The sequence below is a fragment of the Pelophylax lessonae genome, assembly GCF_965119305.1.
Source record: "Pelophylax lessonae genome assembly, chromosome: 10".
NCBI lineage: Eukaryota > Metazoa > Chordata > Amphibia > Anura > Ranidae > Pelophylax > Pelophylax lessonae.
The window spans coordinates 209,237,451-209,254,125 of NC_138777.1; the positions used below are offsets into that span (position 1 = coordinate 209,237,451).

Genomic DNA, 16,675 nt, shown 5'->3' on the forward strand with positions numbered 1-16,675 from the left:
AAGAAAGAGCTGTTTGTAGCAGCACTTAGGGAGGAACCAGGGAAGACCAAATAGAAGCAGATTGTCAGTTTTACACCCCATTCACGCTGAATGCGACATTGAAAGCGTGCTACTTCACTTGAAGTAGCACAATTTTAAAGCCACAGATCAGTGCAATTTCAGGTGCAACTTAATGCACAGATGTCTATGCAAATCGCACCTAAAATCGTAAATGGCGCAGGAACGTTTTTTCAAATTGTTGTGGCACCACAAATTCGGAGTCACACCGATTTGAACAGTTTAATTGCTGACAATAGGGTGTGACTTGTCACGGGATTTGAAACTGTCAAATTGTATGACCTGTCGCACTGGTGTGAACAGTTGCTTAGGGCTCACTTTTACCGCCCTTGCCACCCCTCTGAAAAGTGATCTTCTGGGGATATCTTTTCAGATGGTGTTTGACATGTGGAGAGGGGGAGACTTAACAGTTTAAAAGCCACACTACTTTGCACCCTTTTCCTCAGGGCTCATGGCTCTGCTTCAGCGTCAGCTTGTTATGGCGTACCATCTGCATGATTCCACAGGTCTATTTCCACCAATCTATCTGTAGGAAGGGATGGATGGTTGCATACTGTAAGCGAATATACCTGGAGTTCATCTTTAAAGCAGAACTCTGGGATAAGTAAATTTTATCTAAATACATTAGTCTTAAGGTTAGTACATTCTTCTTGAATCTCAGTGTGCTTTGTGTATTTCTTGCAAAAATTCAGTATGAGACTTCCTGTAATAAAGACCGCTCACTGCTGCTCTCTCTCCATCAGCAGGGTGATTGGTCTTCTCTCCGCCCCCTCGTAGTTTTCTGCAGGTGGCTGGTAGTAAGTGGGGCCTGCTGGGCCCCTCCCACAGCGTTGCCCTCTGCCCAGGCTATCTACATGATGATGTCACTACTACATTTAACCACTTGCCGACCGCCGCACGACTATTTACTGCGGCGGTCAGCCCCTCACAGGCAAAGTGATGTACTCGGTCACTTGCCTGTGAGGCTCTAGGGAGCGAGCGAGTGCAGCCTGAGGCGCGCTCCCGCTCGCTCACGGACCCCCCCACGTCCGCCGGGCACTCGCGATTGTCCGTTACAGCGGGAGAAAGGCAGATGGCTAATGTAAACACAGCCGCCTGTCATTCTCCCCTGTGTAACAGCAGAGATCATACGGTCCTGCTATGTAGGACCGCAGGACCATTGGTCTCTGCTGTTACACACACAGCCACATCCAATCACAGTAAGAAACACGCCCCTAGGGACACACTTAACCCCTCCTTCTCAAATAAAGTTAACCCCTTCCCTGCCAGTGTAATTTTTACAGTAACCGTGCATATGTATAGCACTGATTACTGTAGTAATGTCACTGGTACCCCCAAAAGTGTCAAAAATGTCAGTCAAGGGTCCGATCTGTCCGCCGCAATGTCACAGTCCCGCAAAAAAAATCGCAGATCGCCACCATTACTCGTTAAAAAAAAAAACAATAAAAATGACAAAAATCTTTCTCTTAGTTAGTAAACGCAATAACTTTTGTGCATACCAATCAAAATACGCTTTTTGCGATTTTTTTTTTTTTTTTTTTTTTTTTTTTTAACCAAACATATGTAGCAGAAAACAAATTGGCCTAAAATGTTAAAAAATTTAGATTTTTACTATTTTTTTCGGGGGAAATTCAAAAAATTTTAAAAATATTGTTGTTTTTGCAAAATTGTCGCTCTTTTTTTGTGTTTATGGCGCATGATCAAAAAATCGCACAGGTGATCAAATACCACCAAAAGAAAGCTCTGTGGGGAAAAAAGGACATTAAAGTCACGCAGTGCTGAATCGCAAAATAGGCCCTGGTCAGGAAGGGGGTAAAATCTTCCGGGGCTTAAGTGGTTAAATAGTAATATCTGGGTTTACAAAGGTATCTGGTGCACACAAAGTGGATTTATGCTCTGTGCCTGGAGGCCAGCTTTAAGTGAAGCCTGGTGCATTACTTGGAAAAAGAATGCAAGTTCACTTTAAAATGAAAAAATAAATAAATAAATATCTGTGGTCAGAGTGAGGACAACCCGTGTCTGAGCACAAGACAGCCACCATGTGATAGCACACTGATACAGGAAAACCTTGGGTTTCTCAGTGTGAGAAAGAAAAAGTAAATAAACAGAGCACTAAAAATATCTATATATAGCTTTTTTTTTTTCTTTGGATGGAATGAGGTTAGATCCCCTGTCAGGTTTTTATTGCAGTTTGTATCCCTGGTAAGATTTACCCTCTTAGCCCTGGTGGAGCCAACATAAAGAGCCCATCAGTTGTGCTCATGTGCTAACAAGGGGGATGCTAATAGGAGGAGAAAGCAGAGGGATAAGCTCATCAGTCTGCTGCTTCTCTTTTCACTGCCCAATCACAAGCGGAAGGAGGGACAGGATCTGTATGTTTTACCTGACTGCAGCAAAGAAAGACAGGTCTTCTGATCTGTGCTGTTTGGCAAAGCTGGGTAAATCTAAGGACCAGGTGGACAGACATACAAATCCTTTGGCAGGTAAAACAGTTTAAAGTTACTATTTATAGCCAATTAAAATGGTAAATGTTGTGGCTCGGTTCACACTAGGGCGACCTGGTCGCCTCACAGGTCGCCTCCCATAGGGAAGCTGCGGACCCGTTCTAATAGGAGCGACACAAGTCGCTCCGACCTAGAAAAAGGGTTCGGAGCTTCTTTGGGGCGACCAGGAGGCGACCGCCATAGACTTCAATGTTATGAAGTCCGTGGCGGCCGCTCCGAGGTTGCGGCGCGCTGCTCGAAGTAGCGTCGCCTGCATGTGAACGGGGGCTGTTGTGTTTTATTTTTTATTTTTTTTTTTTTACTTACTAATGTTGCGTGTCCTGCCTGATTCTCCCCCTCAGTGTGCTATGACGCTCCTCTACGCCTTCTCCAACGACATTTTCTCCGTCATCAATTTCTTCAGCTTCTTCAACTGGCTGTGCGTGGCTTTGGCGATCATTGGCATGATGTGGCTCCGGTACAAGAAACCGGAACTGGAGAGACCAATCAAGGTAAGAAAAGGGTCACCACCCATAGAACATGATTGTACTAAGAGTACCTGTCATAAACGTAATGAAGACTATAGGAATCTGAGTTAGAAGAGCCAAGTCATGAGTTAATAGATACAAAGCCATTCCAATGTAAAATCTCAAGTTTTTTTTAAAAGACTCAACAATGTGTTTCAGGGGAGATCACCCCCTTCATCAGAGCAATAAAAAGTACAACAAAGATATATCAGCATAGAATACAGAATAGATCAGTGTAATGTAAAGTTTCACATTTGACGTATGTAACTAGGTGTGTGTATGTGTAATATATTATATATATATATATATATATATATATATATATATATATATATATATATATATATATATATTATTTATTTTTGTATGCTAAATATTATATAATATGAGGAGGATTTGGCTTTTTATGGTGGGTACACAAATCCTATTAAGTTCTTCTAGAGAGCCTGCTAGGAGATGCTGGGACTGGCAGTCCTCCAGGAAGTTTGTAACAAGGCCGATTAACCAATTGGATCTCTCAGATGTTTGTGTTTACCAGTTGTCTGAAAGATGTAGAGAAGCAAGTACAAGGTCATGTGATCCACCAACTGTAACTGCGCACGTGCCTTCTAATGGGAGATCAGCCGCAGGAGTCGAGGCATCATCATATTAGGCTTCCCGTCTGGCTTGTCAAGGCTTGAGGGCTTAGGTGCAATTATACCTATAAAAGATTAAGCCAGGCCATTAAATCACAATAAGTGTTTGGAATTCGCGCTTTTTGCACACAGACGATAATATCAGCCCTAGGGCAGCTTTTATCTGTGGCGTGGAGACGCGATGAAGCCAGTTAATGCCCGCTCCGCTGCATGGTAATAAAACAGATTTAGGAGCAGATACAGGAAGGTTGGAAGAGAACGGCCCGTTTTAAGGATTTTGTCCAGGATCTGGGGATTTGACATCGAAGCAGTACATATAAAAATGTAGCTCTTGTCTTCCATTCTTTCTAAAATGGCAACGCACTCGTGTTCTTTAGCCTTATAGCCATAGATCTGCAGTGTGAGAACATAGAAGGCACTGAGATTTGGTGATGTCACTACTGTGCTGCTCATGGTTCTCCTTGCTGGAGAGGAAGCTGTAACTGAGGACCTGCAGTGCAAGGAGCTCCCTTCTGTTTCATGCATTCCGTGGATCTGTGCTTTCTTCACCCCTTCTGGTATGTTTAGGCTTTACCTCTCTAGTCATCGCATCTCTGGCATGTGGAAGCAAAGCTCTGCTCCCTTGCCGAGATGACTTCCTCCACATAGGCAATGCAGGATAAGGCATGGTAAGCCAGTAATGGTGACCAGATAGACCTCAAGTAGACTACAGAGCAATACTGATGATTAATACTTTTTACACTTGCCTTTTGTTTAGGCACAGTTTTCAAAGTATGCTGAATGTTAGTGTGTTTTGGTTAATAGTGGTTTTCAGAGACACACATACTGAAAGCTTTATAGAGGCAGAGCTATGACTTGGTGCTTGGCACTCTTGCTTTACAGAGCTAGCATCCTGAGTTTAACTTTGTTGAGGACATTAAAGTGTAAGCTCATCTGGTGCAGAAACTGAATTGACAGTCTTGCTGTTCTCTGTACAGCACTGGTACATGTCAGAACTATATAAATGTATGCTAATAGTAGTGTATCACTGTGTATGGGACATTAGAGTGTAAGCTCCTCTAGTGCAGACTGATGTGAAATGCTCAGTGTTCTCTGTACAGCACTATGATATATGTCAGAGCTATATAAATGTGTAACAGTGTGTGACTGTGGTGGGTCATTAGAGTGTAAGCTCCTCTAGTGCAGACTGATGTGACAGGCTCAGTGTTCCCTGTACAGCACTATGGTATATGTCAGAGCTATATAAATGTGTAACAGTGTGTGACTGTGGTGGGACATTAGAGTGTAAGCTCCTCTCACGCAGAGACTGATGTGACAGGCTTAGTGTTCTCTATAAAGCACTGTGGTATATGTCTGATCTAGAATATAAACTATACCAAAAGTTTTGGGACACCTTCCTTTCCACGCACGTGAACTTTAAGGGCATCCCAGTCTTAGTCCATAGGGTTCAATATTGAGTTGGCCCACCCTATGCAGCTAGAACAGGTCTACTCTTCTGAGAAGGCTTTCCACAAGGTTAGGAGTGTGTCTATGGGAATGTTTGACTATTCTTCCAGAAGCGCATTTGTGAGGTCATGCACTGATGTTGGAGAGTAGGCCTGGCTTGCACTCTGTGCTCAAATTCATCCCAAAAGTATTCTGTCGGGTTGAGGTCAGGATTCTGTGCAGACCAGTCTTGTTCCTCCACCCCAAACTTGCTCTTCCCTGTCTTTATGGACCTTGCTTTGTGCACTGGTCCAAATAATTTGGTGGAGGGGGAGGATTATGGTGTGTGGTTGTTTTTCAGGGGTTGGGCTTGGCCCCTTAGTTCCAGTGAAGGGAACTTTTAGGCGTCAGCATACCAAGACATTTTGGACAATTTCATACTCCCAACTCTGGGACCAATTTGGGGATGGCCCCTTCCTATTCCAATATGACTGCGCACCAGTACATAAAACGAGGTCTATAAAAACATGAATAAGCGAGTTTGGGCTGGAAGAAGTTGACTGGTCTGCACAGAGTCTTGACCTCAACCCGATAGAACACCTTTGGGATGAATTAGAGTGGAGACTGCAAGCCAAGCCATCTCATCCATCAGTGTAAATACAAAACAAAGAAAGGGCGCACCAGCCTAGCGCATTATCCTCAGCAAGTTTATTGATAATAAAAGGATAAAAATCAGCTACTCACAAACATGCGTGAAAGTCAAGCATTTTGATTCCATAAAGCAGCATCTTTACAGGAGTCCAATATCTCATAAAAGCAGAGGGCTGACGCGTTTTGAGGCCGTGCCTCTTCCTCAGGGCCTGACCTCACAAATGCGCTTCTGGAAGAATGGTCAAACATTCCCATAGACACACTCCTAATCCTTGTGGACAGCCTTCCCAGAAGAGTTGAAGCTGTTATAGCTGCAAAGGGTGGGCCAACTCAATATTGAACCCTACGGAGTAAGACTGGAATGCCATTAAAGTTCAGGTGAGTGTAAAGGCAGGCGTCCCAATACTTTTGGTAATATAGTATGTGACTGTGGATGGGACATTAGAAAAAAAGCCCCTCTGACGATGTGACAGACTCGGTGTTCTCTGTACAGTGCTGCAGTATATGTCAGAGAGCTATAGTGTTTAAAGCTGGCCGAATATGGATCAAAATTGAGCCGCTTCAGCAGGGACCACCCGAATTTTGAACCATGTATGGGCAGGCTGGTTGTACACAAGTTGATCTTTTAAATTGTAAAATGTAACGAGCAAGGCCCTCTGATTCCTTTTGTACCAAATTGTATTGTAACTGTAATGTCTGCCTCCATTTTGTTAAGCGCTGCGCAAACTGTTGGCGCTATATAAATCCTGTATAGTAATAATAATAATAATTGATTGATCCTGTATTATAATGATAGTAATAATAATTGACTTGTTACAACCAGCCTGTTGGGTTTTTCCCAAATGATCAAAGCCGCTGGCAACATTGATCATTGTATTCTGGCGGCATGGAAGGCTTCCCGCCTGCAGAATACAATAGCTCAGTGTGAGGGATTCCTCCATCGACATTTGATTAAACCTGTTCACTTTTTTTTTGTTGAACCCTCTGATTGAATGAAAGAAAATAAATTCTGTATGACCTGCCAATGTCACCAGGATTGAGCACAAAGACATTTTCCCACCAGGAATACAGACAGCTATAAAGACCTAACAGAGGATCAGATCCTTTCCCCTCTTTGTACAAAAAGGGAAAATAAATGGCTGCTGTTCCACTTTAATGGTCAGATTATTTTTTGTTTTTAGTTTTTGATCTTTTTGTGTAGCGGCTTCACAGATCACACATTCCAAGATACAAGAGCAGAAATAGGTTAGCAGGAAGAAAAACACAATAAGTTCATTTGAAGTTTTTAATAATGGCAGATCACAGAGCTTCCCGGGCTGCAGGAAAATGATTTGGAATTTGTTTATCTCCGATGACTATTTAAAGTGACGCTTTTATTGGCCCACCGAGTGCAGCAGGTTCATTCGAAGCGAGCCGACAGGGAGAACTGACCTTGGTGTTTGAGGTGAGAGAGAATTGCTGGAAATACAAACATCGGCCTCCCCGTTCAGGTCATCCTCCATACTGTGTGACCTGGGCCGGGGCCGGTGTCAGGGGCCCCTGTTCCTGCAGTGTCACTGTTTTTGTTATGGCTTTCTTCAGACACCATGGGCCTTTTTATTGGTGGTGGAGTCTTCTGATCCCAGAGCCTCTATTGTCAGGCTTCCTGAGGAGGTTCACCTACTGCGAGGAGGTGTGGTTCACACATGCATGAGGCCCGGAGATCTGGAGGAGAAGCTGCAGATTATTCTATGTACATACCTGAGGATATAGGTGGAGATCTGCAGGCTGACGCATGGGAAGAGAATGTGTGTGTGTGGGAGAGAGGACTGTGTGCGACCCATACTAAGCACCCTGTGTGACAGCGTGGTCATCAGATATAAGAGTGACATCATCGCTCTCCAGATATCAGATATATTATACAGGGGTGACATCACCGCTCTCCAGATATCAGATATATTATACAGGAGTGACATCACCGCTCTCCAGATATCAGATATATTATACAGGAGTGACATCACCGCTCTCCAGATATCAGATATATTATACAGGAGTGACATCATCGCTCTCCAGATATCAGATATATTATACAGGGGTGACATCACCGCTCTCCAGATATCAGATATATTATACAGGAGTGACATCACCGCTCTCCAGATATAAGATATATTATACAGGAGTGACATCACCGCTCTCCAGATATAGGATGTATTATACAGGAGTGACATCACCGCTCTCCAGATATAAGATATATTATACAGGAGTGACATCACCGCTCTCCAGATATAAGATATATTATACAGGAGTGACATCACCACTCTCCAGATATATGATATATTATACAGGAGTGACATCATCACTCTCCAGATATAAGATATATTATACAGGAGTGACATCACCGCTCTCCAGATATGAGATATATTATACAGGAGTGACATCACCACTCTCCAGATATAAGATATATTATACAGGAGTGACATCACCGCTCTCCAGATATGAGATATATTATACAGGAGTGACATCGCCACTCTCCAGATATGAGATATTATACAGGAGTGACATCACCGCTCTCTGGATATAAGATATATTATACAGGAGTGACATCACCGCTCTCCAGATATGATATAGTATAGAGGAATGACATCACAGCTCTCCATATATAAGATATATTATACAGGAGTGACATCACTGCTCTCCAGATATGATATAGTATAGAGGAATGACATCACCGCTGTCCAGATATCAGATATATTATACAGGAGTGACATCACAGTTCTCCAGATATAGGATGTATTATACAGGAGTGACATCACCACTCTCCAGATATTAGATATATTATACAGGAGTGACATCACAGCTCTCCAGATATAAGATGTATTATACAGGAGTGACATCACCACTCTCCAGATATTAGATATATTATACAGGAGTGACATCACAGTTCTCCAGATATGTTATACTGTGGCATTTCTACTCTCTTGCAGGTTAATGTGAGTCTCCCGATCTTCTTCATCTTGGCCTGTGTATTTCTGATCGTTGTGTCCTTCTATATGACGCCGGTGGAATGTGGGATCGGCTTCATCATCATCTTATCGGGGGTCCCGGTGTACTATTTTGGGGTCTGGTGGCAGAATAAGCCGTCGTGGATCCAGCAGGGCATACGTACGTATCTCTTGGGATGATGGGAACAGTAGTCCTGATAATGATATTGCACATAAATTGTATCCAATTCTCTTTTCAGCTCTGTGATTATAGTTGTTATAGTCATGCAGCATGTTTTCTACTGCATTACATCTCAACTTATGCGGTGCATGAGTGAAACAAATTAGCTTTTTTTTTTAACAATTCAGTAAAATACAGGTGAACTGCGTATTGCATTGTAACCCAATCCCCGCTCCTCGCTGCTGTTACATAGCGGACACCAGCCCACATGCGAAAAGGGGCCGTTTCTTTAGCGTGCATTGCTTATGTGAATGAGCCCCAACCAAAACATCTCACAATGTGCAGTAGAACCTGCAGCAAGTCAGAGTCTGCCTCATTTCCTGGCTGGAGGACATCCGGCATCATCTAGCTCTTTCTTTCCCAGCTGACTGTCTCTGGCTCACCCTTTTCATTGATTGGATTTAAGTTTTTTTCAACCATGGCGGCTCAACATCGCATGTGGGCATTACCTATGGAAATACAGTCTGTCTAAGAATGCCCACTCCTCCAGAATGACATCCGCCCATCAAGGGATTGTGATATTTGCATAACTTCTCCCAAAAGACAGCCTACTGCTTACATCGGGACTAAGGGATCTGGATGAGTACTGAGGCAGGGTACTGTAATGTTTTCAGGAAGCTATGCACAATACCCAGTCAGCCCCTCCCACCAGCCATGGTCTGCCTGCATTGCATAGAGAAGCACAGAGACCCATTGGTGACCTAATTGGAACCAAAATAAGGTGTATATACTGAAAATTGCAAGATTTTATTTAAAAATTTTGTTTTTTATGATTGGAAAGGGGGGGGGGGGACCAGAGAGGACAAAACTAATGTATTTTTCAATGCCAGCATTTCAGATTTACCGGATGTATTATTACTGCAGCATTTCATATAAAATGTCCTGAAATTACTTGACAAGTACATACAGAAACATAGAACATATAAAGCAATAAAAAAAACTTTAATAAAACAGAGCATGCCCATACCAGCCCCAAAGGAGTTCACCGCCGGCATGTCTGTCTCCTGTGGTTATCAGTCGGGGCGTTTGCAGCCATTGCTGTACCTGCTGCCACAATAAATAGAATCATTTACAGCATGAGGTGCACGTATGACCGGCGCTGAGAAGTGTTGCCTCCTTACCTATTGTTTAACCCCCCCCCCCCCCCCCCCAATGCACTACCACACCGCACCGCAGCATAGCCTTGTTCACTTAAATGGGTTTCATTTGGTGGGTGGCAGTGAATGCAACAGGGGGTAAAATTCCTGCCGCAAAGGAAGACCTTGCTGCTGCAGCATGTGTAAATCCCCAAGCGCTACCTTTTGCAGCCTAAAGTGGTTCTAAAGCCAGAAGTTTTTTTATTCTAATTCATTCTATGCATTAAGATAAAAAAAACCTGTGTGCAACAGCCCCCCTCATACTTACCTGAGCCCCGTCTCGATCCAGCAATGTTGCACGAGAGACTCGGCTGTCTGGGACTCTCCCTCTTTATTGGCTGAGACACAGCAGCAGGCGCCATTGGTTCCCACTGCTGTCAATCAATCAATGTGAGGGACGCGAGAAGAGGATCCGAGCTGCTCTGTGCAAAATCATTACACAGAGTAGGTAAGTATGACAGGTTTGTTGTGTTTTTTTTTATTTTTGAGGAGCACTTAGAGGGCAGTAAGAATATAGCTCAGCCATGTGTTTTTACTGCTTCTCCAACTGCAAGCATAACTGACCCCTTTATGGTGTGTCTTTAGAAAGCAGCTACAGCCTGCATAGAAAAGCCTACCCACTGCCAGCATGCTGCAGAGTAGGACAATTGATCCCTGTGTGCAAGCAGGGGTCTCTCTCTGAAGAGGTCCAATATGCTGACTTGCACCTCCGTAACAATATTCTCCCTGCTGAATTACACCTCCATAATGGAGAATCAGTTTCTAGATTCGCCTTTCATATTTTATTGTGTGCCCCTCCAGTTCCTGGTGGCCCTATGGAGCTGTTTTGTAGTTCAGCACTAGTCTGGGATACAAGTATCTCGTGTTGCTTTGCCTGGATTAATCTCGTTTCATCCTTTCCCCCATAGATTCCAGCACTGTTGCATTTCAGAAGGTATTGGAAGTTGTACCTCAAGAGTCCTAAGCTGCGGCCGAGCCCTGTCTCCTCCGACACGCACAAGAACGGTATTTTGTAACGGAATCGAGAATTTTCACAGAAATTTTTTCATTTTTAACTCTCACCCAGACACCCGAGAGGGCAATTTTTTTTTCATATGCAGTGGTCCAAACACGGACCGTTCCACCCAGCGGCCTGTGTGGGCAAGTTCTTTATTTGACTGACAAGTGACTCCGGCACTCGGCCCCTGACCGCAGCATGACCAGGTGGCAAGGTGCGTTTTTGTATCTCCGCCATTTTTTCTCTTGTTACTCGGAATCCAGTTACCTCATTCAGGAAAAAAAAAAAGCCACAGAGAAAACACGGCCTCTTCCCTGGACGGCGCCTGAGACAGACCGACCAATCCCGTTAAGGCTACTGCAGGAACGGTCTATAAAAACCACTGGATGCCGCAACCGCAGATCCCAAGACTGGATTCTTCTGGGGCTCCCCCTTGTCCTCTGTGCTGATATCAAGGAAACTTTTTTTGTTCTTTTTTTTTTGGTAAAAGTTTTCTATTTTTGTTCTAAAGTCGATGAAGAAGAAAAACAAACAATCTCAATTTATCTCTATAGCACTTAAAATAAAACTACTGACAGTTCATTCCCGCAGAACTCCAAGAAATGCTACTTTGTTATTTTTGTATTCACTACCGATCGATCGTCAATAACCGATATCCTCTATAGAGATTCCGGGACTGCAAGCCGCTCTGTGTGCAGGATTAGAATGTTTAGAACCTTTTTTTTTTTTTTTTTTTTTTAATGCTGTTTTTATGTTTTAGTTACTAATTTAATTTTTACTTATTTACTTAGTTCTTATAGTTATTTTATTTATTCTAGTATCTATATTTGTTCGCAGTCTTTAAAAAGAAAAAAAGAAAAGATTTTGAGGGACTGTCGAGATTCACAATTGAATTTTTATAGAACGAACGTCACCGCAAAAATGTTGTCATTTAAGACCATGAAACCTATTTTGTTTTTTTTTTTTTTTTACCTTATTTGCTCATTTAAAAGTAAAAATGTACCTCTTGCTGGTCATGTAGCACATGTAGGGTGGCACATAATGGGTCAGCGGATGAGCTTTCTGTGCGCCAAACACACTCCCGATCACAGATGGCTTCTGATCTCCTCCATGTATGATTGGGAGCTGGCGAAACGGCCTCCACATATGATCAGGAAGTCCATCCCACTTCCTGGCAATAACCTATAACTAAAGGCTATTTTTTTTTTTTTTTTATAGTTTTGGATCTGACCCTCTGATTTTTTTTTTTGTCTCTGCCCACACTGGGGAGATTCACCCTCAATTTTTCCTGGTGACTGTGGTCACCAAAAATGAAAATGAAAAAAAATTTTGGGTTGTCACCGATACAGGAAAAGTGGAATTTTTCCAATGGGAGCACTAGTTCTGGTGCCACCCTAAATGTATTTCCTCTCCCTTCCAGTTTTGTCTGTAAGACAGGAAGTGAAGGGAAAATTCCCCAATGGGACACAGATGGCAAAAAAAAAAAATCCTGACCGGGGGTTATAACTCTGCCTTACTCCATCCAAAATCAAACTGCCTTTAGTTCTACATCAAGTGAAGGGGTTAAGGTGCATGTCAAAAATTAATCTGCCAGAACTCTGCTAAAGATGCTGCAAGTACAGAAAAATCCTGGATGACCTGCCAGAAATCCAAGGAGCTCCCAACTTCCTGTAGTGAGCTGACAACACTGCCTCTGCTGCACTGAAATTCTAGGCAGTGTTGTCAGCCCCACCCAGTTCTTTTTTTTTTGGACTACAGAACACTGTCCCTTGAGGAGAGGAGGGGTGTTGCAGTCTAGCAGGAAAGACTGAGCAGGTTTGACAACACTGTTTGGGATTTCAGTGCAGCAGAGGCAGTGATGTCAGCTCACTACTGGAAGTTGGGAGCTCCTTGGATTTCTGGCAGGTCAGCCAGGATTTTTCTGTACTTGCAGGATTTTTAAACTGACCTAACACAGAGAAATATACATGTATTGCAGAGATGTACTGTATGTTTGTTTTATTTAACTTTGTCCTGACATACACTTTAAAGTGTTATTAAACCCACAACAGTAATATCAGCCTGTACATGCAGTAAAGCATACTTGTTATACTCATTGTGAAGCCTATTAATGTGGAGTTAACCATTTGCATTGTGTAAAAAGGCTGTTTGAACTTGTCTTCTCTGATCCTTCCCTTTCACTGTCCCCAATCCATCTCCTGATAAGACAGAGCCTTAGGGGCACTCTGCACATGCTCAGTTTGGTGGCTCAGTTTGGTGTGTATTTATAGTTTGTTTTTTCTTTGGAGGGTGCATGTGATCAGCACAGGGCCAATCAGAACTGTCCAGACATAGGGTCAGGGGTCCTGCAGTCTCAAAGGACAGTCAGAGGAGAATGAAAACTCCTCCTACAAGCTTTAACCAGACATTGATTTAAGTCCTAAGACTGCTATATACTGCTGATGAGTAAAAGGTATATACCAGTTTATATTTACTAAAATAATTGCATTTCCATGATCTGTGTACTGTGGGAGACCAGATATAGTGAATGCAGGCTCCTGGGTTCAGTAACTTTATATATATATATATATATATATATATATATATAAATTATACGTGCTTTTAAGTATGCAGCCGAAATAAATTTAAACTGTATTTGCAGTTGTGCATACATCGCTATGTCCATAGAGCCCTATGGAAGTGAGCAATACTGGATATGGAGTTCTGTGGATACCCCTCCAGAGTCTGTAAAAGTCCTAGATAAAACAAAAAAATAAGCATTGTGTGGAAGTGCCATTGTTTCACTAGCCTCCCTGACCATTGAGAAAGATGGATATATCCTCGAAGCGTCACAGGACGGCCCCCTGGACCCGACTGGGCATTATGTGAAATGTAGTTAACAGCAGTACAACCACTAATAGAGTTGGCATCAGGATTTTGTAACTTGAATATATTAGTTGTCATTTACAGCTGATTGATTTGTCTATAACTTTGTTTTTCCTGTCTGTGCTGATAAAGTTGACCTGAAGCTAAAACGTAAAGTCCGCTTATGTTGCTGCCCCGCCCCCTGCTGAAAAAAACATTGTGTTGCTGAAATAATGGGCTTATTCACACTTGTGTTGTAGCAATGTGCGCTAAAATATGTGCGTTTAACATGCAACAAGGCATGGCAGTGCACACTGCTTATTGTGAATAGCTCCCCATGCTTTGTACAGTGAAGCCCAGTGCACTGCAGTGTTTTTTCTGTAATATGGCATTTTGACAGCGGGGGTGGGGAGCATTTCACTTTTTATGCTCATCACATGGAATTGCAGTTTTTAAGTATGTTTCATTGTTTACTAAACAGGGGCAACCCAACTAGAATTGTTACTTAATGTTTACTTTATAGAATTGTAACTTTTTTTGTTACTTTTGTGTTTGTTTCATAACTGTTTATTTGTTCTTGTAGTATTTCATTAAAGGCGAACTCCAGGCAAAGCCACAAATACACATTTTTAAAGCTACAGATGGGAACTCTGACCTGCCATATGATTTCTAATTCTGTTTGGCTAGCGTTGTGATCCAGGCAGCCGGGAGCCCAGGTCTCCATTGTGGTTGTAAAGCACAGCTTGGTCATAGACACGTCCCCCACTCCTCCCTGGCTTGTTGATTGGACAATGTAGTAGCAGCAACATGGTTGTGACTCCGCCCTCTCCTCACACTGCTGTAGAGCCTAGTTGGCCCCTAGCTGTGCCCTTCCCCCTCTTAGTCTGTGTGCTGCTGTACAGGGCATTGCAGGAAGCTGATACCAAGAAAGAATCCGGTACTTACACTAGCTGCATCCACATAGTGGTTACAATTCTGCATTCTTTGAAGTTTATTTTTATTTATTTTTTTTGCGAATGTCTGCCTGGAGTTTGGCTTTAACTGTGTTCATCTCTAAATTTTATATCGAATGCCTGTTACTCTGACACACTCCATTTAAAATGCGTTACTAATTGAAATGATGAATCAGTCAAGCAGTTTATTTTCTAGTGTAAAGAATCCAAATCTGGTCACTTACATTATATTAACTGTACTTTAATATGGAACATTGTCACCCTGGGTGGGTGTGTTAGGACTACAGAACACCTCCCTTACCCTTCGCTCCATAGCATTGGAGGGGGGGGGGTCTATAGTAGGGAATGGGCCGATTATCGGCAAGGCTGATATATCGAGGGCCGATCTGCACTTTCCCCGATATATCGGAATCGGCCCCTGAGGTTACCGATATTGCCAATATTTCGGAAAGTGCTTGTACCGGAGTGATGCCTGCAGCTAGAGGCATCACCCCGTTACCGGCGTCCAATGCTGACGGTCAGCTGTCTTGTAATGACAACCGATGCGGCTAAGAAGCCACTCAGCTGTCATTACAAGAAGCGGGAGGGGACACTCCCCCTCCTCCCGCCGCCTTCCACGGCTCACCGGGGTCTCCCGTCCCACCAGGAGACCCGGGCAACCAGCCACTCAAGACCCGATCAAAACCGCATTCGGCTCTGATCGGGTCTCCATGTAAAAACCCGGAAGTAATGTCATGGCGTCACTTCCGGGTACTGGCGCGAGATAAAAAAAAAAATGAGAGCATTCAAAACAGCCAAACTTGCCGTTTTGAATGCTCTTAAGTGCAGAGGAGGGGTTTGGGGTCTTTTAGACCACCCAGATCCCTTCACAAGAGTACCTGTCAAGTGGTAAAAAAATTTGTAAATGTAGGACAATATCGGCCCATACCGATATGCAATGGCCAAAATATCGGTATCGGCAACAATATCGGTCGATCCCTAGTCTGTAGTTCACAGAAGTGAATTGGGCAGGGCTGGGTTTACATACACTTTAAGGCAGGGGTCTCAGACTGGTGGCCCTCCAGCTTCTGCGGAACTACAATTCCCATGAGCCAAGTTACAAGCATAACTCCCATAGACAGAAGCATGATGAGACTTGTAGTTCCACAACAGCTGGACTGCTTTACGGTGATTGTATAGAGCTGTAGCGCAAGAGCTTACCTAAACAGTCCAATCAATATGTAATCAATCATAAAAAAATTGTACAATTAGATTGTAATGTAAATGGCCAGTTTAAGGATCTTCCTGCTGCTGTGAACCTGACATTCAGGGGGGTGATAAGATTGGGAGGATGGGGATGACTAAGCAAAACTGTTACAGCCATAATCCATTCACCATAAACCCTCAGCTATGGCACCTTAATGGCAAAATAACCCCCTTCATCTGTGTATGGTATCCTTGGGTCAGGCCACCAAAGACTGATATTTCGGTTACAGTTGGGTGCTGGTAGGTTGTGGCACACACTGCCATATATAGTTTAGAAAATCCACAGCCAGATCTCCCCACAGAACCCCCTTTCTATTAGAGTTTATGGAGTCTTCCTCCTGCTGCTGCATTTGAGTTGGAGAATTCAGTGGTGGGGGTTAAGTTGCCTACACAAGTTCTAAGCTAATTGTTTCACCAAATTTCTGATATTTCTATTGGAATTAATAAAGGACAAAGTGTGTGAGAATCTTGTAGACTGTGTTTTTACCCCGCATGTCAATGCATTTTATCATGCGTTTTTA

At 43.1% G+C, this 16,675-nt stretch overlaps 1 protein-coding gene across 1 annotated transcript in view; it reads left to right on the plus strand.

The window, feature by feature from the left end:
• SLC7A5 (solute carrier family 7 member 5) overlaps positions 1–11,144 on the plus strand; it is a 60,914-nt gene extending 49,770 nt beyond the window's left edge. The window contains exons 8-10 of the mRNA XM_082269668.1: positions 2,903–3,052; positions 8,742–8,919; positions 11,024–11,144. Coding sequence (XP_082125794.1) covers positions 2,903–3,052; positions 8,742–8,919; positions 11,024–11,079 — 384 coding nt within the window. The 3' untranslated portion in view covers positions 11,080–11,144. The remainder of the gene's footprint in view (positions 1–2,902; positions 3,053–8,741; positions 8,920–11,023) is intronic.
• Positions 11,145–16,675: the final 5,531 nt, after the last annotated feature.